Source organism: Rhincodon typus, chromosome 25 (assembly GCF_021869965.1).
Source record: "Rhincodon typus isolate 14 chromosome 25, sRhiTyp1.1, whole genome shotgun sequence".
NCBI classification, from domain to species: Eukaryota; Metazoa; Chordata; class Chondrichthyes; order Orectolobiformes; family Rhincodontidae; genus Rhincodon; species Rhincodon typus.
In genome coordinates, this window is record NC_063356.1 from 40045153 (window position 1) to 40070300 (window position 25148).

Consider the following 25148-nt stretch of genomic DNA (forward strand, 5'->3'; position numbering starts at 1 on the left):
TTCTCTCCACAGATACTGTCAGGTTTTCCAACTACTTCCACCTTTACACTACACAGGGAATTTGTAATATTCTTAACTTGGGAAGTACACATAAGAATCAAAAAGTGTAGACAAAGTTCAAATTTCTGGGCTTCAACCTAACTGGAAATGTGAGATAAATCCTTCAATCTATGTTTTCAATGAATCGGAAAATTTGGGTAATTTCATGATGTACATCGGTTATCCTTCCGATTGCATCATCTTGTATTACATCAAAGCTTTGTGAATCATCTCATCTACAGCTTGTTCCATCATATGTACATCCAGAATTATTCAAGTTTAATTATGCAAGTCTTTATGAACATTTTGTTCCAGTAAAAAGACCTAATATTGTCCATCTTCCCATGATAATGGCTGGTTAATAAAAAATAGTACTTAATATCTTATATTCTCTGCCTTCAACACCTTTCTTGCAATGAGCTGACCAGAACAATACACAATAGTGAAATGATCTTATCAATATCTTGTGTTGATGTATTAATATTTTGCCTTAATCAAAGCCTTTACAGCCACAACCCTCAATCCCATTTGTTATGCCTTTTTTAAATAGTTGTAATGGGGCAGAGATTGAGTCAGAGAGATGTACAGCACAGAAACTGACCTTTCAAACCAACTCATCCGTGCCAGATTTCCTAAATTAATCGCTTCGCATTTACCAGCATTTGGCCCATATCCCTCTAAACCCCTCCTATTCATCTACCCATCCAGATGCTTTTTAAAGGTTGTAACCATATCAACCTCCCCCACTTCCTCTGGCAGCTCATTCCATATAAACACCACCCTCAAAAAGTTGCCTCTTTAGGTCCCTTTTAAATCTTTCCCCTCTCACCTTAAACCTATGCCCTCTAGTTTTGGGCACCTCAGCCCAGGGAAAAGATCTTATCTATTTCACCCTAACCATGCCCCTCATGATTTTATAAACATCTACAAGGCCACCTGTCAGCCTCTGATACTCCAGAGAAAATAGCCCCAGCCTATTCAACCTCTCCCTTTACCTCAAAAGGCTCTAACCTTGGCACCATCTTTGTACATCTTTTCTGAACCCTTTCAAGTTTCTCAAAATCCTTCCTATAGCATGGAGGGCAGAACTGCACGCAGTATTCCAATAGTGACCAAACTAAATGTCTTGTACAGCTGCAACATGAACTCCCAACTCATATTCAATGCACTGACTGATAAAGGCAAACATGCCAAATGCCTTCTTCACTATCTTATCTACCTGTGACTCCACTTTCAAGGAACTATGAACCTGCACAAAGGTCTCTTTGTTCAGCAACACTCCCCAGGACCTTACCATTAAGTGTACAAGTCCTGCCTTGATTTGCCTTTCCAAAATCCAGCACCTCATTTATCTAAATTAAACTCCATCTGCCACTCCCTGGTCCACTGGCCCATGTGATCAAGATCCCATTGACCTCAGTACACTTTCTTCACTGTCCAGTATATCTCAAATTTTGGTGTCACCTGCAAACTTAGTAACCACATCTCCTATGGTCACATCCAAATCATTCATATAAATGACAAAAAAAGTGGACCCAGCACTGATCCTTGTGGCACACTGCTGGTCACAGGCCTCCAGTCTGAAAAGCAACCCTCCACCACCACCCTGTCTTGTACCTTCAAGCCAGTTCTGTATCCAAATGGCTGGTTCTTCCCATATCTAAAAAGAATTTATTTCAACTCAATTAAACCTGGACGATTTACAAACAAAATTGACAAGATTGAGACGTGAAGGGTGGTTGAGATTTGGTGCAATTCTGGTCAAATTATTACTAGTGTGAAAGCAGACTCCCATGTCAGATGAATACCAACAAGGAACATTTGAAGAGGTTGGAGGCCAACAATAGTGTCTTAGGGAGCTTCGAAATAAAGTGTTGTTTCGACAATGTAAGGAGGCATTGCTGTCTACACATTTGTTAGTTGTCACTGCTGTCTTGGGTGTTACCTTGCTGCTTCTCTAGCTTTCTTCAGGCCTCCCTCAGTCCTCAATCCAACGTCACCACCCATCTTATTTGTCCCTCATATTTTAAGTCTACATTCCTCCTTCAGTTAGTGAGCACAGGGTTTCAGGATCTTTGTTTCCCACATCCATATTTGGCTCTTTTTCCAACTGGGTTCACCAAGTTCTGCCTCTTCCTGCAACTAATTTAACCAGAGATATAATTTTAATGATTACAACTGACCAAGTGCTTGAATTGGCCTTCACAAAAAGTGGCAGTGCTGGGCCGAGGCAGCAGGAGACCGTCTTCGGGATTTCTTGGACTCTGGACTGGACCGTGTTCAACGGAAAACCTAGATGAGTATGCTACCACCATCGCTGACTTCATTAGCAAATGCGTGGAGAACTGTGTACCAAAGAAGTCAGAGTGTTCCCCAACCACAAGCCTTGGATGAACCAGGAAATCCACACCCTGAAGATCAGGAGTGCAGCATTCAAGTTGGACCAATACAAGAAATCCAGATATGACCTTTGCAAAGCCATCGGGGAGGCCAAGAGGCAGTACCGGACCAAGTTAGAGGCCCAGACCTACCATACAGACAGCCGCCATCTATGGCGAGGCCTAAATGACATTACAGGATACACAACAGTGTAAGATAGCGGTCAATGACACAGCAGACAATGACACATCCCTCCCGGACATGCTCAATGCTTTCTATGCTCAGTTTGAGCAGAATACCACTAGTGTGGCAACACCTGCCCTGACAACCCCCCCTGTCACAGCTTCAGAAGTCAAATCAGTCTTCCTGGGAATCAACCCATTGCGCCATGGTAATGACCTCCTACAATCTCTTCCATCAAGCAGAAGATACAGAAGCCTGAACACATGCACAAGCAAGTTCAGAAACAGCTTCTTTCCGGCTGATATCAGACGGCTGAATGGACTCTAGCCTCAATGTAACCTGTATTCCTTAAATCTTTTTGATCGGTACATCCTTTGCTTGCTGTGATCTGCATATACCACTCGTAAACAAAGCTTTTCACTATTTTTGTGAAAGTGACAAAATCAAAATCACTACCTTTGTTTCTGTTCCCAATTTTGATTTTAATCATGGCCTTTTAAAGCAGAACATTAGCATTTGCTTCAGTTATGTTCAGGCCAAAAGATTCATCTTGTGACTACATATACTATAGTACCTAGAGCTCTTCATGTTCTGGCTCAGCGTCATGCCACCTGCATACCAGAGATCCCAAGTGATGTGACATGAAGAGACACGACCAGGTCTCCCTGGTAACAATTCCTGCATCAACTTCATTATCTTCTCCCCCACAATATTAACTGGGTAGTAATGAATAGGTAGACACTGAAACAAACAAAAGCAGGCCCAGAGGTTAACAACAGAGATGCAAGATGGTGTGGCTGATCAAGTCATTGATCATAAAGATGCTAAACTGGAATAATGCATCACAGTCACTCTGGAATTTGGACTCATTTTACTACTGTAATGGGATGGAGTGATTCAAACTTGAAGTAGAGGGAAAAATCAGGCCATAAGAGAAACAAATATTCCAAGAACTCTAGGAGATTAGTGATAAGCTGGTAGAATGAGGGAAAACATCGACCAACAGAGGCAGGGATGCAGTGATGCAGGAGATGGGGAAAACAGAGCACAAGTGGAAATAACAGAAACTAGGTAACAGACATTAAGAACAAAGTTCTAACTAGGGCAAGTCAGAGCCTCGATGTGAAGGAAAGAGTCACACAGACAGCTGCAGAAAGTCTTCAAACTGAATGATACGTGTGAGGGATCCAAGAACTTATGGATTTAGCTGATGACCAACAGATGAGGCACACCATATAGGACAAACATTGCCAGCATGTAACCAGGGTAGAGACTTTTGCCCATAACTAATTACAGCATTTCCATCAAAGCACCAATCAGGTATCTGAGCTTGGACTTCTAGCTGAGTGGGACTGGGAGGCTGATAACTGCAATTTGCCTGTGAATTAGATCAGAGGCAATTTTAGTTGGGGTATGTAGGTATGGTAGTGATTAGTAATACATACGCTGTTCTGGCCCATTGTAGAGACAGAGTTGCTCAAGGGACCAAATTTTTTTATGGCAATACCAGGCTGACAGATCCATGCGGTTTTCACAAATCACAAACTAATAGAATCAAAAGGGTTGGGGAGTGGATCACATTCTGTTCAATAGCTGGCTTGGAGAAATGATCATCTTTACTTTCAGTTTCATTAGTTTGGAAAAGGTTTAGTTAAAAATCCAGAGCTCCAATTGCATTTTGTAATATTGAGAACTCCCTTGCTATTGTTAACAAGGATTCACCTCAGCCACAACATTGGTGACCTGTGACCACTGGAGACTGGATATCTCTTACAAGTTATAAACTATGCTCTAAAACTCCGCATTTCATCTGGTGTCTCACCGTTTCAAGTGGCCTGGTGTTTTTGGGAGGGTGCTGCTCTTGGAAAGTGGCTGGATATCTTATGTTAAAAATACCACTTGTCTTTAAATGAGTTAGATAAAAGGATGTGGTGAGACAGGGTGGGTCATAAACCTGATAGTCCTGTCAAATTGACTGATCTGTTACTGTGTTGCAAATGTTATTCAATATTTGTAACTTGGAATGAATATTCACTGTGAAAGTGCCTTTCATCTTGCTTCACACCTCATGCACACCACACTTCCTAAATACATAGGGCTTCATGTCAGGCTGCATTATATTCAGCTAGTGGCAAGGTAGTTGCTCTTTTCAAAGCACCCTTACCTATTCTGGATGGACTGGCAGGCAACATTCTGCTTTAAGTTCATAATTCAGCTAGAAAAGTTCCTCCTTGTACTCACTTTATTCACACATGCCATGCCCTGAAGTTGCTAAATTAACAATTTAACTCATTGAAACCAATGGAAGAATCTCAATGTCCAGTGATCCAGGTTGACAAAGTTGATTTAAGATTTCAAACTTTATGGTAAAACTTTTTATTCTAGTTTCTTTTTCATGACCATTAACAGGGACACAGGAGAAAGCCAGGTGTTTTATTTTCTTTCTTGCAAGAACAAAGCAATCTCCCAGTATAGACAAACCCCAAACTGTGAGCAGAGGCGAAACAGAAACAGGGTACTGCCTCTGTCCCACACCAACAATTAAATTCCTGATCTTATTTGGTATAATAACACAGACCAGTTATTTGATTACTAACGCTTGATATCAACTAGTCTCCCTGTTTCTATGCAAAAGGCATATATACAGTACCAACAATTAACATTTCCACCTTGATGCATTAATATACTTTTTTAAAAAAGTCAGCCGTTCTTTTTCATTCGGCATTACACAGGGTGCCCTTTGTGGGAATAACAGTGATATTTGTTTTTAGGCACAGATCTGTTAGTTTCTAGAATAGGGAAAAAAAGTGTTCCAAGGCTGCAGTGCTCCACAGCATCAACAAACTTGTATTGAAAGATTTAATGAAAGCCAGCACTCATGGCACGAGTGTTTCAGATTTTTTTTTCTAACATTTAAAGGCAAATAAACTTACAAATTCAAATTAGCACTGATGTAAGATGCTGTTTGATTTTAAATCAAGCTCCTATAAGGTTGTGAAACTAATAAGGCTTCCTGCTTATTCACTGCCCCGAGCCTGTGCATTACTTTTTTGTATTTTTTTTGTTTTTGCTTCATTTTGTATTTTTTTTTTAAGCTTTTGATAAAAGCACAGACAAGTTGTAGAACTGAAGATTTGCTTGAAAATAGATAAACTGTGTTCCATTTTGGACTGGGAAACACAGAGGGTAGTAGAGGCAGACTAATCTTGCGTAAACCCTCCCCTCCCCGAAGATACTGCATTGGGTAATGTGCTTGCTGGGGGAAGAGAAAAGAAATCAATCAATGACTCCAGCTTGACGAATCTTTCTCTCTGCAGTGAATCCCTGTAAGTAATAAAACAAGTGGTTAATTTCTCATTGACTTCTCTAGCAACTGGATACAGCAGAAACAATAAAATTACAATTTTCATTGGTAACAAAACTGCAGAGTTGGCCTAATCAATATAATAAACTCAGGAGGTAAACTGTTCACACTTCAGAGCCACAGCTGCCAAATTTTACACTGATCTTAAATACCTTTCAGGCTTCACTTGCAAGTCAAATGAGCAATAGTAAATATGATTACGATCAACAAGTGCTGAATGCTGGCTGAACCACTGAAGTCACAGAACCTTGGTCGCTTCCCAAATTTCTGCCCTCTTCAGGTTCCAGAGGACAGCAGACCAAAAGATCTCTTAAATAACAAGATGCTGACTGTTGGCAGGCCATGAGACAGGGAGACAGAAAAGTCAGGAAGAGGAACTTCTATAGATTCTCAGCCAAGGATACAGTGACCAAACATGGCATGACCACTGTGATCCCTGTGGGGGTTCAGCACTAAGGGGTCAAGCCTACAATAAGTGCTCACACTGCTCCACATGCTATACCTAACAAAAAAGTGCGCAATATAACCATGAAGGCAGCTACTCAGCAGAAAACATTACACCCATGGGATGATTTGTGCTAGGTCCTAAAAATTTAGGATTTTTATTTCTCTTCAGAACAGAATTATATTCTAAGATAATCTTTTTAACAGGGCTTCGAGCTACTTAGGGATTCTCATTTGGATGAAATCTATCATAGTTGGGTTTTGAAAGGACAAGTGATCATAAATTGGCAGACAGAAATCTACGATGTCTAACTTTAAGTTGGTGTCCCTGTAGTTTTATTATAAATGTTTAGCTTGCATCTCTGTGTGCTCTGTCAAACATACAGCATTTGTACCTCAAACTTGGGCAGCAACAACAGCTGTGTATCTGAGAATGAGAAATGGTTCCAGTGTTCAGATTTTCAGTCTGTGCTACAGCTGAAACAGTATCCCCAAACTTGAAGAATTGGAGCTTCACATTCTTTCACTGCTAACTTCTAATAGAAAACACAATGGAGAGTTCAAGGAAGGCTCCAAACCAACTCAACTGAAACATCCTGGAATCAGCTAAGGTTCATAGACCAGGAAATCTATCTGAAATCTGTCTATATTTATGTACACCTTGATGCACATTCACTTGTTAAATAACTGGAAATTAAAGGATGGAGCAAACATTTGCATCACAAGCAACTCAATCTTTGACAGAACTGCATTTAGTCAAAACAGACCTGTGAAGAAGTTGCTGGTGCTCAGTTAAAATATTTCAGTTATTGGAGATAAATTTCAGCTGTAGACTGTTTAGCAACCACATTGACGACTGTTAGTTCATTCACAAAACCAACAGCTGTACACAGGATCACTTAGTAATTGAAGATGACAGGCTGAAAACTAGATTGCTTCAAATTCCTAATGACTGTTGTGATCCAAGTCAGGGTAGGAAGACCAAGTTCAATCTTGTGTACCGATTTACATAGTTCCAGCTGGAATGCCTATGGGACTTCTACAAATCTCAATGTTCCAAGATATGGAGAAAGAATGAGTCGGGTGATATAGTAAGGGAATTGCTGATGGGATCTGGCTTTCAACTGATCAACTTCTGCTGCCATTCACTGGGCTTTAGGCAGTTAAAAGGTTATTCAAATGAGGTGCTGGCAATATATATTGGAGTGAGTGACCTGGTCTATATTATAGGAAAGAAATACCATAATCTGCATAGGTTGAAACTGCACTTCAGTTTTTAAAAATGTCCTGATACTGATAAGAATAAAAATTTGAAATAATGGTAGTTTTGGCATTTCCACTTTAAAATATAAACCTCGTGAATAATCATCCAATCTACAGATGTTAATTTCACCTAAAATTACAGTCCTGCTTTCCAGCAGGATTTAATAAAATAATTGAGCAATTGCAATGTTTTGGCAAAGACATGACTGTTTAGAATCTTTATTACAAAACCATAATTCAGCAGTTAGAGAGGGGTCAGACTTGAGCTAACTATTAAAACATAGGTTCCAACAAATTATTCATGCATATCAACAAGCTGATTAAAATTTCTCACCACCATGAGAGTATTTACCTTGGAGTTATCAGGTCCCTTAGGCTGGCGAAGCACGACCAGTTTTGGAGCACTTGCGTCATCCAATGTGATGCTCTTCAAACGATGCACTAAACGGTCCGGACGTGGAGCTGCCACCGGTCTCGGGCCCTCACTAAAAAATAAACCCACTGAAATTTACTACTTACTAAGCACATGACAAAATCTTTTTGCTTTGCACTCAATTTGCAAGTGTATTTTGCTAGAAGGGAGGCATTCAGGGAAGAGTGGTGAAATTAGGTCCTGGTCGGTCAAGGTGGTAGTCTATCTAGTGCAATTCAAATGGAACCTTTTGTACTTTCACCTTGAGTACAGGGTCCTTTAGTTTAATGTTTCATCTCAAAGATAGTACCTCACTGCCGATTCAAGTATCAAGAGTGGAGTTTGAACCCACAACCTTCTGATTCAGAGGTATCACTCCATATTCTCGTCTCTATACAAGGAAAGCTAATGTTTTAATTTTCTGAAAGCACCATGGTAGAATGGTTAGCAAGGCTAGGTCATATGGAATACAGGGAGAATTAGCCATTTGGATACAGAACTGGCTCAAAGGTAGAAGACAGAGGGTGGTGGAGGATTGCTTCTCAGACTGGAGACCTGTGACCAGCAGAGTGCCACAAGGATCAGTGCTGGGTCCACTGCTTTTCGTCATTTATACAAGTGATTTGATGTAAACACAGGAGGTACGGTTAGTAATTTTGCAGATGACGCCAAAATTGGAGATGTAGTGGTCAGCAAAGGTTACCTGAGTACAACTGATCTTGATCAAATGGGCCAAGAGGCTGAGTAGTAGCTGCATTTTGGAAAGGCAGATCAGGTCAGGACTTATACACTTAATGGTAAGGTTCTGAGGAGTGTTGCTGAACCAAGAGACCTTCAAGTGCAGGCTCACAGTTCCTTGAAAGTGGAGTCGCAAGAAATAGGATAGTGAAGGCAGCATTTGGTATGCTTGCCTTTATTGATCAGTGCATAGAGTATAGGTGTTGGGAGGTTATTTTGTGGCTGTACAGGACATTGGTTAGGCCACTACTGCGTGCAATTCTGGTCTCCCTGTTATAGAAAGGATGTTATGAAACTTGAAAGGGTTCAGAAAATATTTACAAAGAGGTTGCCAGGGTTGGAGGATCTGAGCTATAGAGGGGCTGAATAGACTGGGGCTATTTTCCCTGGAGCATCAGTGGCTGAGGGGTGACCTTATAGAGGTTTGTAAAATCATGAGGGACATGTATAGGGAAAACAGATAAAGTCTTTTCCCTGGGGGGGGGGGGGGGGGGGGGTGGGGTGTCCAGTCCAAAACTGGACGGCACTGTGAGATGTGAGGAGAAAGATTTTAAAAAAGAAAAGGGGACCCAAGGGGCAACTTTTTCCACACAGAGGGTGGTGCATGTATGGAAATGACCTGCCAGAGGTGGTGGAGGTTGGCAGAACTACATTTAAAAGGCATCTGGATGTGTTTATGGATAGGAAGTGTTGAGGAATACGGGCCAAATGCTGGAAAATGGGTCTATATTTATTTAGGATATCTGGTTGGCACGGACGCATTAGACCGAAGGGTCTGTTCCCCATGCTGTACACCTCTAGGCCTCTAAGTGATTTTAGAGGAATGAGAAAGTGACTTGACTATGCGCTCAGAATTCCATTACTTGAATATCTGTTTGGGAAACTGGAGAGAGAGAAAGTTAGATTTCTGGATTTAAAAACTCTCGTTAAAGATCAACGATGATATTTTCAAGGGCTTCAATTTCAAAACTTACAATTTTAACCCAATTGTAGTAATTATATCCATCTGAAATAAATAATCTCAATTGCACCACAGAAAATCAAGCAACAGCAAACAATACTTTTGAGAGCATGCTTCATACTACCTGACACAGCCTGTGCAGTGAGGCAAGTTTACAGTACTCCCCATACACTGGACAGAGCCATACTTGTAGCTGCAAAAATATTCTGCAGTTTTGTGTATTTGACACTACAGGATTTTAACATTTCAAGCCAGAAATACACAAATTAGAATTACTGAGCTTTGCTCCGATTTTGCTATCTGATCGCACAACCATACAGGAATGAATTTAACAGTTTCTGTCGAAATTATAAAGCAAAGCTAAAAATCGGAATAATTTAAGAATCAGTGAACACCTATAAGGAGTCAAACGTTACTACAAAGCCTACGGTACGTCATTAAACGATCACCAAATCCAGATAATTTGAGACCGAGCATCAAAACTGAAAAGTTTTTTTTTTTTTTTGCTTTTCTGTGCAATACATTATTTTTGTTTATGCCAAAAGCTCACCTGACACGGAACACATTGCAGGCACTGCACTTTCCCGTACGCTGGTTTAAGATGACAGAGAACTCCACCTCATCTCCAGGCTGCAACTCAACACCATCCAGTACCTCATTCACACGGAAGAACAGCTTTTTACCATCACCAACTTCATAGTTAATGAAGCCAAACTAGGAAAACACAATCACCATTATGAGAAGCAAATAAAATGCACACAATGAACAAGAAAACAACATGCAGAAATCTAGTTTAGATTGTAAACTTGCTGCAAAACATTTTCTGTGCAGGCATGTCAAATTAGGCTTATATATAGTTCACAAACCTAAGCAGTGAAGTGAAAAATGAAGGGCTTCAACAGCAATTTTGGTTATCACTCGAAGTCGTCTCCTAATAGCTCCAGGTTTAATGACCTCAAACCGTGACCAAGAGGAGAGGGCAGAAAAAGCCAGATACCCGAGTGGTTGTTACTCAAGGATGGGAAACAGACAGCTGGATTCAGAGATAAGTGGCACCAGAGAAACAACTTTCTTTTGTAAGTGATTGGGGGATAATGTCAACTGTTTGAAATAAATGACTAAATTTTGCCTCATTTTCCTTTAATGCAACAAGAAATCCAATTTGTTCAGCCGATTCACAGGATTAAATAAAACAGGCCCCAAAATATTTTGCTTACCATTTGTACATTTGCTAGTTTAAAAAAAACAAACAATGAATTCTTGAATTTCATGCACTGGTTGAAGCAGTCGTCATTAACACTGTACAGGTCTACAAGTGCAAGTCAGTGGAACTGTACTCCATACACCCTTTGCAAAAAATTGTATATTGCCATGGAAACAACTTCTACAGCTTGCTGCTATGGGGTAGTTTACATAGGGAAAAAATTTTTATAAAGACATTAAGCCACTGTAGGATATTTTAAAATCACCAAGTGCACCTATTAATGTACAAGTTAGGTATGATTTCAACTGTACATAAATAATCCCTCGCTGACTTCATTCCATCTTTAGCAGGTCTTATACAAAAATTACAATCTCTTGCTAATCAAATACTATAAAAAACATACGTATTCATGTCAAAAGCATGTGCTAATTACATTAAATCCTCTGAAATCAAATTCACTTGTGCCAAAAAACCAACATCCACAGGCAGAAAAAAAAAATCACATCCACAATTTTAAATCTTTTTTAAAATGAGTTCTGCACTTGTGAATTTTATCATTTGCAGGAGTTCTCAGGAACGGAATCCAGCTCCCCACTTCCCTTGCAGATACTGAGGAATGACTGTACCAAATTCTGACAAAGGTGCTGCCTTCTGTATTGAAAATGGGGGAAAAAAAACTGCCAACTGGCACATTAAATACTCAATTATTAAATCTTCAACTTTTTTCATGATCTTTAAATGAATGACAAATATTTACAGGTGTGCACTAAATCCATGATTCCATTCAAGCAGCATTCAATTTCATAAAGGCAGCAACCTGCTTCCATATATGCTTAACAAGGACCTGGATACTTAGCCTCCTCTTTCCCAGGTGGAGGACTTCATTTAACGTTTCCCTTTATCAGTGCATCAAGATCAGGAACTCTATCAAACTGCCTGGATGCATTGCTACACACCGCATTCAAACCTTTGGTACATTTTAATTCTTTGACATATCTACATAGTTCAAAACAATAATAATGATACCAATTGACCAATCTTACTGTGCAATTTACTGCAAACAGATGAAATACTCAAGTTTACAAGGTTAGGATTTTTCATCTGCAATAGCGTTAGCAGACAGTATAAAGTGGATAATGAGTTATAAGCACTTAGCTGCAAACACACTAATGTTACATGCAGAGTCAGTAATTAGTGAAAGTGGGAACTTGCATCAACCGTAATGGAAGGGAAGTCAAAGTTTAATTAACCTAATTCACTATTCTGTGCAAAAATCTGGAAATTAACACTCCAAAAATTTACCACTGCAGCAAGTCTCCCAACTTCTAGTTGCATACAAATTAATGCTATCACAACCTTCAGGCCAATGGATGTTATTAATGCTTCTTTTTAAAACTATTATGGACAACTTGTGTCCATTTATGTATTAGAATTTAAAGCACTTAGGCTTTGTTGCATACAGCAATCTGTCATCCCTTTTCAAAGGAATGCAAAGTATTCTGGCTGGTAAATAAAAAGAAACAGGAGTAGGTCATGCTGCCTCTTCAGCCTGCTCCGATAGTCAATAAGATCTGACTTTACTTTCACAACTCCACTTTCCTAATCTAGTTCTTCGGAATAAGGGATTCAAGTACAGGACAATGGAGTTGGTATAAAATCATGATCTTGTTGAATGGCACAGGTGGGTTGAGGGGACTAAATAATTCATTTCTCTTATACTCTTTCATAGCCAAAATACTCTATCCCTATATCCCCGAGTTCCTCATTACCCCAAAGACCTAGTCTTGAATTTATTGACTGAGCATCCACAGCACTCTGGGGTGGAGAATTTCAACAAACCCACAATTTGATTTCTTATCAGTCCTTAATGCTGACCTTCTATCTTGTGACTGTGACCCTAGCTCTAGGCTCTCCAATCGGGGAGAACCACCTCTCAACAGTCAGCCAGCCAAGAATTGTGTTTCAGTGCACGTTTCTCACTAACTTAAATTACTTCTGTAATTGTGCAGTAGTTATAACTTGTGTAACTGGGAATCCCTAACTGTGGGTGCAGTGGAGTTACAACAAAGTGCTAAAAGTTCCACCACTGCCACCACATACTACCCCCGCCCCCCACAAAGCTCTAAGGTGAGCACGGCCTAACAGCCAAACCCTGAAGTTCAAAATGCTGTGACAGAAAACGTTGTGAAGGTGGTGATGTGCTGTTCCACCCACAAAGATTTTACATTAACAGCCTCTTCTGTCCCCTTCTTTTCTGCAACCTCTAACTCCTCAAACATTCTCAATCTGCAGAGAGAACTGCACTAAATCTCAAACACACTTGCTCAAAAACAGCAGAACCCATCTCTTCACGGTCAAGCCTCAAAAACTGACCTATGTGGCACTGTCAACTTGTACAAAATGAGAACAGCTGACTCAACTTGTTAAATGAATGTAGTCAATTTACCTGCCTGAAAAACTCAACACTCAAAAGGGGCTGTACTGAAAAAAAGTTGACACTTCCTTAGCATATTCGAACTGATCAGCCATGATCTCTGCGCATCAGAACAGGCTCGAGGGGCTGAATGGCCTACTCCCTCCCATTCCTATGCTCAAAGCGAAAGGAATCATGATTCAAATAACAGCTATTCAATACTGTGTCATAGCCACAACCATAACTGAATATAGTGAACAAATGAAAATGTACAGCTTGATTCAAACAAATCCTCGCAGCAGACAAGTTAACTATCTCATGGTGATGCCATGCTGCCCACTTTGCCCTCCATAAAGATTTCCACCCACCTGGTTAACTGGTGGTCCTACCTTCGAGAATCAGCAGCAAAAAAAAAAGTTCAAAATTTCATCGGCAAATTATCACAAACTTGACCACTTATTGGACTTCAAATGAATATTCATTGTTGTGTGCATTGACTCAGCCACAAGTGCCGTTTAAGTAATTTACACTGCTGTCATCACTGGAGCCTAATTACATTCTCAACTGAGGTGAACATGCAGTTTCAGCAAACTGGACAAGTCCCAGCTTCAGACATCGACTGATTTTCCCACTCATCGTATTTGTAATGGTTACAATCTCCATATCCTACCACTGCTGATAACTCAAGATTTTGTAATTAACCCCAGGACCTTCCTGGCTACTGTATCAAGGTCTACATTTAACTCACCAAGCCAACAATTTATGTATAATCGAAGAAAATCTGTACTAATTCCTTCCGTAAGATTTTGGACAGAAATATTGCAGCATGCCAGTTTGAAGTTCATCTGTTCTCATTAGAGTAATGTATGTTGGAGCTTAAGGATTGATACATTATACTTTTAAATCTACCGAGTACATTTTCTGCCTCCAATTACTGGCTACAAAGCAACAATTAGAGACCCAACTCAGTCAGTTATGAAAGATTTTAATAATCTTCCCCATACTAAAGTCACTGCAGCATTTCCTTATTTTCATAGCACTGATAATAACTATACTGGACTAATTACTATAGTAAAGTTCTCCAACTCCAATGCATTTATACTGTCATTTATCTGTACTGTATAATCATCTAAGTAGATGCATGTACTCTTAAAACATTCTTGCCCCTCAGCTTTGTCCATCTGTGACTAGCCAGGTCATAGGTCAAGTAAAGCAAAATAGGAAGTGCCCAACTCTCACGTACACCACCCAGATATAGGAAGAATTTTAAGACTCCCTAAAGGTTGTAACGTTATTATGGACAGTGCCTCATTCCAGGAGGGGAGAACACAAAATTCACACAATTAAGTTCTAAAACTCAACTATTGGAGGAAAAATTCTAGAAACCCCCAACATCCACTTAACTGAAGGAAGTAAGTGTTTATATACTACAAAAAAGGTGCCAACGTGAGCCCTCACCTGGTCTTTCACACAATCCACAGTGCCTCTTCGTAAAGGTGTAGCATCATAGGCCAATTTCTGTCCTGTTAGGGCCACGGTGCATAGCTGGAACTTGATAGTTTCCCCCTTCTGAAGGCAATCTGTTTTGTTTGCCAAACTAATGATGCCAAAAGGATACACTTCTCCTTTCATCGGCCCTGCAAGAACATACCATCTCCTGAATTCTCAAACAGTAATAAATATTACTTTCCAGCACATGTTATTTGTAAAAGCACCCTGCATGCCAACATAGTTAACTTAATGTTTCACAAACTATCCGAATATGCAGGTTAGACTAGCATTTTAAAAATGGCCATCTGGCATGGCAACAAGTCAACATGTTCAGGGCAACAAAGGATAGAAGCAGAATTCCATAATCAAAAAAAATCTAAGCCTTACCAAGAGTTTCTTCAAACAAGAAAGAAACTGAGGTAGCAAATTCAAGCCAAGTGATGAGGGTTTTTAGGATAGCAAAGATAAACTCAAGTGGCAAAATCTTTGCAGGAGATCTGTCAGTCAACCACATGCGTGGATGAATAGAGAAAATGCTCAACTACAAGTAGACAGCCCATTAAAGATCTAAATAAAATGCTGTTATTTTAATCACGTCTGTCCTGAAGTTTGAAATTATGAAAAGCACTGAAGGATCGCATTTAACTATTAGATCTTCAGGCGTTCCAACACAAATGAAGTAGAGCCAAGGGTGTACAGCATGGAAACAGACCCTTGGGTCCAACACATCTGCGTGATCAGATATCTTAAACTGATCTAGTCCCACTTACCAGCATTTGGCCCACATCCCTCTAAACCTACCTGTTCATGTATCCATCCAGATGCTTTTTAAATGTCATAATTAAATCAATCAAAAAACATGTGCAAAAATTTAAGAAAACCACTTGAAAGCAAAATATTTGAAAGATACTTCACAGAAATGCAGTTATAGATGAAAAGATGGCAATGCAAGGAGGTAATTTGGTCACAATGTAAACAGGCAATTCCCAACAGATGGTGATGTAAATGTTTAAGCAAAGCCTGCAGCCTAGATTTAACAAAGATTTACAGAATAGATGGACAGAATTAAATTACAATAAAAGTGACACAAACTTGGGATATACTAGAAGGTAAAGGGATGATCTGGCAGAGGTTTAGGATATTAAATGAAACACAGCAAAAAAATGGTTCCAGCTATTTGGAGAGTCTAGGATTGCAGACCGAACAGGAGTGAAAATTATAAAACTACCTTTACACACAAGTTTGGAATGCTTTTCCACAAAACAGCAACTGATGTTAAATAAATTGCTATTTTCAATCTGAGACTGATGAATTTTTGTTAACCAAATATATTAAAGAAATACCATAGCAATGGCAAGTTTTGAAGTCAGAATCAAATGGAGAATGGGGTTTACAGAGATGGAAATAGGCAAGTCCATAAAGGAGTGCAAATTATAACTGAGGGAAAACCCATAGTTATGGGCAGGCAATGGCCTAGTGGCAATGTCACTAAATTAGTAATCCACACCAAGGATAATGTTCTGGAAACATGGGTCTGAATTCCATCATGGTAGATGGTGAAATTTGAATTCACTAAAGTAATCTGTAATTAAAAGCTATTCTAAAGACAAACGTTTAATCTTCACCTGATTGTCATAAAAATCCATCTGATTCACTAATATCCTCTAGGGAAGGAAATATGCCATCCTTATCCAGTTTGGCCTACTTTTGACTCCTGACCCACTTTGAAATGTCCTCCGAAATGGCCCAGCAAGGCACAATTCAAGAGCAACTAGGGTTTGGCAACAAATGCTAACACCATCCACTTTCCACGCAAGAATAAAGAAGAACATCGATAAAGTTGATTGACTGCATCATGTTCAGTTCATTGCCAGACATTGTTTTAGGCATTAATCACAGGGCCCAGACATGTTAAGAGAAATTGACAACAGAACCTCACCTTCTTCTGTAATCTCAATAAGTCCCTGATATTCAGCCTGCTGTGGATCCACACTGCGTAATGGCCTCACCACTTTACCAGTATAGACAGTTGGATACACTTCATCGTTGGGACCATTCACTGTAAAAAGGAAAAAAAGTAAAAACTAGGCTAGGCCACCAACCTTAATGAGTTCAATATGATTATCGGTAGCTGGTAGCAATAGAAAGCTGGTATTCAAGAAAGGCAAGAATTCCACGTACAAACCAAGATATCTTTAAGCAACTCAAACAAAAAAGGACATTAAAAAGGAGCAAATGACAGACAAGGATTTTACAATAATCATTCATAATACTTTTACTCGAGGGAAATCAGGGGTACTTTGTACTTTAGTTCTACCCTTTCTGAAATTACCCTCGATTCGTGTTGAAATGCTCTTTACCTGAAATGACCCAAGGCCTTGTCATCTAACCTTATTATTGTAACAAGCATTTCAAACAAAAGCTAACAATATCACAGCTTTCAAGTTGAGCTGAAACGCAACAACGCTTCTACATTTTAGATTCAAAAGTGAAATCTCCAATTTTCCCTAGTTTGTGCAGTAAATCAAATGGCTGTTCGACAACACTTGGAGTTTCACGTCTATAACTTCAAACAACAACCCTTGAAAGAGGAAAGAGGCAAGCCAAAATAGACTGACCTTTTCTTGTGGCTACAAAGAAAACAAGAGGCTGATGATCTCTGCAGATTACGCACCAAACTGCAAAGAGTTTTTCCCCCCCTCCAAAGGATACACAAGAGCAGGGGTTCAAAAGCTAGTTTCAACTTGAGGGTGCAAATGGTTTTGAATGCTCTAGTTCACCAGCAGGCTAAGGTACCCATGTATATTAGCCTGGGTTCAAGCACTGGCGTGTGGTGATGGTCACAGGAGAAGAACTGCCCAAGTTACCCATGTTTTCAGGGAGAGACACTGTCTGGCTGGCTTGCTAGCTAGCTCGGAGACATGCATTCACTCTGAATACTACAATTCAATCATAGCTGAAAGATTAGAACACAATCTCAACCAACATACGAAACTAATCTTAACATTAGTTGAACAGTCAATTACCAGTTCAACAGCTACAACATTCAGCATTATTTTGCAGGTAATTTGTAAAAAGCTAATATCATTTCAGACTCACCACTCATTCCTAATCTAGGCATGTGCACATTCCATTTGTAAATTTCTCTCAGCCATGAATTGTACAGGTAGAAACAGACCCTTTGGGCCAATTCATCCCTGCTGACCAGATATCCTAAATTAATCTAGTCCCATTTGCCAGCATTTGGCCCACATCCCTCTAAACCTTCCCTATTCATATTCTCATCCAGGTGTCTTTAAAAAGTGTTATTGTACCAGCCTCCACCACTTCCTCTGGCAGCTCATTTCACACACGCACCACCCTCTACGTGAAAAAGTTGCCCCTTAGGTCCCTTTTAAATCTTTTCCATCTTACCTTAAACCTATGCCCTCTAGTTTTGGACTGCTACCCTGGGGAGAAGACCTTGGCTTATTCACCCAATCCATGCCCCTCATGATTTTATAAACCTCTATAAAAAAGGTCACCCCTCAGCCTCCAGTCCCCCTAGGGAAAATAGTCCCAGCACATTCAGCCTCTCCCTATCAATGGGTGACCCCAATAACATGCTTTGATCAGGTTTTGCTATTTCCATTATACATCCAATGGCACTCGACTGTTCCAAACATGATACTGTACATCCTATGATACACATCCAGATCAGAGGCAGCAGAATTCTTCACCCAATTATGTGGTGAAGCCAGTTTTTATGGACTGGCAGTATTAATAGAACAGGACTACGTACTGAAAGAGTGAAAGAAGTTCCAGTACTTTCAGCTTTATGGGTTGTTCACCTGGTATTTAATTTGGCAGGGTACACTCACTGAGTTTGTTCAAGAATAGTGCTTACGTGGGAAAATTCTTCAGTACTGAGGCATGAGAATTATGTTCAAGAGCTCAGAAAGTCCTTTGTTTGCATCTAGCATTCTAGAAACACTGGTAAATGTGACAATTGACAATCCTAAAGTTCATGTTTTGTAATTACTCAGTTTTAACTCAAGAAAACTTGATTAAATTGGCTCCTTTAAAAAGAAACAAAATTACCCGAGTCTGGGAGAAAGGAAAAAGGATCAGTTTTTAAATTAACCTTTTTGCAACCAAAGGGCTCTGAATAAAGACAGGGAGCCATTTCACCCCCTCACCCAGCAGCTTAATATTTGTATTCCACCTGCAACTGTAACCAATTGGGAACCTCACTCAAGGATCAGAGTGTAATGCTATTGGAGCTTCACAATGGTATCTTGTACAAATCTACAGGTTCTCATATCTTCTCCTTGCCGTGTGTTCCTCCTAAAAGCATACAACTCATTACTGGGTTATAGTAAGAGAACATCTAGAACCACATGCAAGACACTTTTTCACAATGTCAGCTAATGCTTATGATGGAATTTGAATTCAATTAAGAGCCTGGTGATGACCATGAATCGTCGTCAGAAAAACCCATCTGGATTCACTGGTGTCCTTTAAGGAGGGAAACTGCCATCCTCACCTGGTCTGGCCTACATGCATACTCCAGACCCACAGCAATGTGGTTGACTTAATTGCCCAGAGAGCAGTTAGGGGTGGGCAATAAATACTGGCGTAGCCGTGACACCCATATCCCATGAATAGAAGTTGATTTCAGATTTTGGATTTTGAACTAGTGGCATGACAGTTGGGTCGGTGTATGAAGGGGGTTTAATAGTTCGTCTACCTTTCTGGAGCCATGTGATATTTTATAAAAACCAGAATGTGAGTGAATCCTGGGGCAATGGGTTTTTCCCCTGGCATTGGGAGAGTTATATCAGAGTTTTAAAAAAAATCAAAGCAACAGCTTGCTTTCTGTTTAGAAGAACCAGGATTTTTGTTTTTTTTTGAGGAAAGCGTGTTTGGAAAGCTTTTGTCAGTTCAGAGGTCTTAATAGATATGTGAACAGTTTCTTGAAAAAGGGAGAGTTTACAAAAGTTAGGAACTAGGTTACCTCAGCACAAACAATTTAGTTCAATGCTCCAGACCAAAAAATGTTTTCACTTAGAATCCTGTAAGATTTTTTTTGAAGCCGAGAAAGTCTGACCTGTGACTAACCTAGGAAGCGGCTACCAAATTCTCAACAGAAAATTAAAATCAATAGTAAAAGTCAAACTTCAGGTGTTAAAGAACCACTTCAATAATGCTGATCTACCAAGACAGATTTCAGTCTGGTATCAGACTTGTCTAATGAAAACAACCAGGATCATAATATTCATTTGAAGTCTTGAGTGTTAAAGAGTTCAGCTGAATAAAGACATTACATCGGAGCCAGTTTTTGTACAAAAAAATCTTCAAAATTACTTGATTCGAGAACAGGATTTTCATTTTTGGTATCAAAAGCCATTGGTGAAAAGGACAAAATCCAGGGCAAACACAGAACCCATAAAACCATTATAAATTTGGAATGAAACATTCAGTCCTGATTGGCCTTACTATATAGTCATGGAAACATTAAGTCACTTCAACAGTAAAACAGTTTTACAGCATTTGTAATTAGACACTGGAAGTGGACTGCTAAAATTGATATTTAAAATAGCTCAAGTGAGATCTGATTGAAAATCAAGAAGAGATCATACTACAGTTCAACTTAACAGAATGTGCCCATGAATAGAACACTAGTACACTGAGCTCATCACAAAACAAAAAGGAATCTCTAGTCAAAGCTTTGTAAATAACTGTTACGTGTTTACAAGAAAGGAAATTCTTAGTGATTCTACCCAAATTTTAAAAAATGCAATAAAAATTTAAAAAATGAAATCTGGAAGTATCCTCGAAAGTCTAGTGATTTTAATGAGGTTTCACTACCTTCAAAAACAGTTTTTCCACAAGAATCACTAGCCAGCCACCACAAACTATTTTACAAGATAGACAAAACTGCTCATCTCAGAGCTACTATGTACACATTCTCTGTTCTTCCTGAATATATGGGTTATAAAAGGCAACGATTCACTCAGTTTAATACATTTCTGTTTTCACCTTTTCTGATAGGATACACATGGTCCAAACAAACAATCTTCAAAGCTTCTCTTATTGCTCCTTTGCCAATCTTTTATCCATTAACTTTAATTGAATAATTTAAAATACTATTAAATTTTCTCTCGATTATTCTCATTTCAAAAAAACCCAGCAAAACAGCCCCTGGTTACTTTCCTCAAAAATCCCTTGAGATGTCATTCTACTTTGGCAGCTACTTCATTACTCTAAACTATACTCAAACAACATACCCAAAACTGGACAACTCAATACTGACTTAAGCAATCTTCTGGAGAAGTTATAACATTAGCTTTTGTATTCATTTAATACGATACACAAAAAAAAGCTAAGATTCTTCCCAATTATTTTTTCCACCCCAAATCCAAACTTTCTCTAATACTCATGAAAAGGTAGTTAGTTATCTTGAGGGAAGGCTCTGGCAAAAGTTTGTGATGTTGCCAAGCACTCCAATTTCCTGTATGGCAGAGTCCTAGGTATGTAGCAGTGGCACTGGCACTGGCTGTGCCTGCCATTTGAGGGTTCTCGAAGCTGAAAGATCTGCTCACTTTACAGAGAAGGGCTATTGCATTTGAGAAAGGCGACCACACTATAAAAGAATTCATGAAATGGTAGCTGACAGGACCTAGGCAGTTGATCAAAAGCGAGTGAAACTGAAGGTTGCCACCTTCAGGTTCCTGTTAGAGGTTTACTTTTTAAAATTCATTCACAAAATGTGCCCCGCTAGCTGGGCCAGCATTTATTGCCCACCTCTAGCTATTCTTCAACCACAGCAATGCATTCGGTGTAGGTAGACCACACAGTGCTATTAGGGAGCATGTTCCAGGATTTTACCCCAGCAATACTGAAGGAACTGCGACATACTGTTGAGTCAGAGTGGTTTGTGACTTGGAGGGGAACTTGCAGTGGGCAGTGTTCCCTTGTATCTGCTACGCTTATGGTTGAGTTCACAAGGCGCTGTCTAAGATGCCTTGGTGAATTTTTGTAGCTGGTACATGCTGCTTCTACGAACACTGGTGATGGAGGGAGTTAAATGTTTGTGGATGTAGTGTCTATCAAGCATCCTGTTTTATCCTGGACAGTGTCTAACTTAGAATGTTTTGAAGTTGCGCCCATTCGACTGATGCCTTGTAGATCATGGCAGAGCTTTGGGAGTCAGGTCTGGAGTTATTTGCTGCAGGACTCAACCTCTGATTGCTAGTGTAGTATTTATATGGCTAGTTTCTGGTCAACTTGCACAAATTGTTAATTTTATTTGGCAAAAATGAAGTGACATGAATACATCACAGGATGAGTAGTAGTGACCTAACAGCTTGAAATCTTACCATCCTTTACAGGATGCTGACAGTGGAGATTCAGTGATAATAATACGTTTGAATGTCTAGAACTAAGTGGTCAGGATCTCTCGTCAGGCGTGCGCTTGCACAAGACATCGCTTGCCATGACCTATTATTGGTCGCTGTCTTGCCACATCTGGATATGGAACACTTCATTATCTGACATGTTACAAATGTGCAATGAACACCTGTAATTCAAGATGGACAGGCCTAGAAAACCCACCTTCAGCTGCTTCATTTGTTATTATCCTTCTATCACAAGGTCTGAACTGGGGTTTATAAGCGAGTTTATAAACAAGGAGAACAGGCTCCACACAGCGGCTGGTCTTGCCTGCCTGGAAGTTAGGCTCAAGGATGCCCTGATGAATTAAGAAGGTGACAGGATGTTGCTAGGTACGCACCAGTGAGGAGCTGTGAAAGGTGATGGCTCTGAATAGCTGAAGCATTGCGGTAGGCTCTGGAAGATTCAAGTCTCAGCATTTTGGTAGCTCAGAGAGTGGGAGAGGGTTGAAGGAACACCCAAAACAGTATTCAGTTTTTGCAGCTGGGCTGTGTTGGAGCTCAGAGAAACTCATCAGCACAGACAGCTAGGTACCTGCAAGACAGCTTGAATCGTGCCAGAGTGTAGGTGCAATGCAGCCTCAGAAATCTAGTGGAACAATCTCATGGAAATAAACTGAACTACCAATCACTGAGACAGCCTGTGAGAGTGGCTGGGGGAGTTCGAAGCTGGATCTTTGAAAGAGACAGTTTGGAATCCTTTATAAAGACTAGAAAGTTTCAATGATATTTGGTGATCTGGTCACTATCATTTAGTGGTCTGCTGAGAAACTGGTGGAATCTGACCTGACTGCCTGCCATTTGATAAGTTCTGTCAGATCAATGAACGTGTGTCAGATAACTTTTTACCTGCATTCCAAATTAACAGACAAGTTTATTTTGTTTCTTTGACTGAAACTGCATTCTTGTGGTTTTAGTTCTCTTATCAAGTATATGGATTCTCACTTAATTTACGATAATCAAGATGAGTTACTTGCCCCAAACTAGATCATAGCATCATTTGGGTTTCTAACAATACTGGATCACAACTATTTGCACCTCTCTTCTAGGGATGCTTAGAGATCTTACGTGCCAAATCACGACAGACTTGAGGATTGATTTCAGCCTGCTAGATGATTCAACTCCTCAAATTTATCATTTTACAAATGGGACCCATAAGAGAGAATGCAGAATTACTAAACCACATCACTATAAAAAAGGTGGCAAGATTTCAAGATGCTAGATCATTTCTTCTCATCTTGTGATGCACTCACGTAACGTCATTTCTGTCAAATAAAGTGACATTTTGCAAAACAAAAGGACCCCAAATTTCAAGGCTATAATTTGCAATATTAAAAATTTCAACTGATCAATGTATTAGTTACTGAATTAAACACAAAATATAGAAAAAGGTAGGAATGTCCTGCTATTTAGGAACTGCATTTGGTAACTGTTGAGCTCTTAACTGGTTTTACCTGGTTTGAGTAGTGTTTTAAAAAAAAATAGAAATTTCAGCTGAAGAACTTGATATGTCCAAAATCATTACTTGCACGGAGCAAGTGAACATAAAGATGATTCAAATTCAAATAACCATGGCATTTGAATTTGAATCAAGCTGTATAATAAGCACAGTAAAATTTGAAGTAACTACCAAACTGAAGAATAATGCAAATAGAAGCAAAAAATTGAGAATCCAGCTCAATTTCAATATAGAAATCCTAATAAATATATACTGGATCAGTTACACAAGGGTAGCCTCTACAGATCCCTTAAATCTATTTGCATTTGTTCAATGTTACGTATGGCAGTCATTTACTATGTAACTTATTTCACTTGTATAATGCTCCTCATATATACTTGTAGCTAGTTACTTAGTTTCCAAGATATTCTGGTAAAATTAGCATTTATGGGATTGTAAAAAGGGGTGGGGGGGGGGGGGGGAAGAGAACAGGACACTGCAAGTATCAATATCATAACCCCTCAAAAAAGGACAGCTAAGGTTTTAATTCACCATAAGGTTAAACCAGTCTATCCTTGCCTGCATTATTTGTAGTATTTTTGGTTGGCTGTTACAACGCACTAGCCCTGTTGCGACAAAGCTGAAGAATTTAGCTTCAAGTTTTCTACCACACAAGAGCCTTGCTAAATAATCCACAACATTCACCTGGTTCTTACCTGTTGTAATCTTGGCAACTTTCTCAGCACTCACTTTGTTCCCTTTGCCCTTTGACAAACTGTATTCCACAACATCTCCGACATCCAGCTCATCAACGTCGCCTGAGAACTCACTGGGGACAAAACATTACCTGGTGAAATTTAACAAGCTGAAAAAAGGTTGAACTGAATACACAGTCTTCACATCTAATTTGTCTCAAGACCAATATTTCAGAAGTGATTCAAATACTGGAACATAAAAGTGTAGTATGCTGATTTATAACACTTCAGTCCCACACAAGCATGTATGTTTAAATGGGCAGCCACTACACTGGCAAAAAAAAAGTCATATGTTTATTTTGGGAAGAAACAGTTGCACTTACTTGATGTGGCAAACTTCCTTCAAGCTGTCACTTGTTCTCAAATATTATTGCTTAATTGCAAAGAACCAAGTATTTTACACCAATACCAATTTCTTATTTCATGGGTCTCATCTCTCTTCCTCTTCACAAAACTGGGGCCTCCAATAACTTATCGAACATTGCTCGATTTCAAAAGTACAGAGAGAACGCGCTCATGTTGACATCTGTCTTGGGCCTACTGCAGTGCTCCTGCAAAGCCCAATGCAGGCTGGAAGAACACCTCATTTGCCAGTTAGACACTTTACATCTTTGATAACTTAAACATTTTG

The 25148-nt window shown here is 39.6% G+C and overlaps 1 protein-coding gene across 15 annotated transcripts in view; it reads right to left on the bottom strand.

Annotated features, from left to right (window-relative positions):
- Nucleotides 1-5020: 5020 nt before the first annotated feature.
- csde1 (cold shock domain containing E1, RNA-binding) overlaps nucleotides 5021-25148 on the bottom strand; it is an 87961-nt gene continuing 67833 nt past the window's right edge. For all 15 annotated transcript variants that reach the window (XM_048611872.1, XM_048611866.1, XM_048611870.1 and 12 more), the window contains 6 exons: nucleotides 24479-24591; nucleotides 16831-16950; nucleotides 14859-15037; nucleotides 10334-10497; nucleotides 8025-8157; nucleotides 5021-5925 (listed from right to left, as the gene is read on the bottom strand). In XM_048611872.1, the coding sequence (XP_048467829.1) occupies nucleotides 5878-5925; nucleotides 8025-8157; nucleotides 10334-10497; nucleotides 14859-15037; nucleotides 16831-16950; nucleotides 24479-24591 (757 nt within the window). In that variant the 3' untranslated portion in view covers nucleotides 5021-5877. The remainder of the gene's footprint in view (nucleotides 5926-8024; nucleotides 8158-10333; nucleotides 10498-14858; nucleotides 15038-16830; nucleotides 16951-24478; nucleotides 24592-25148) is intronic.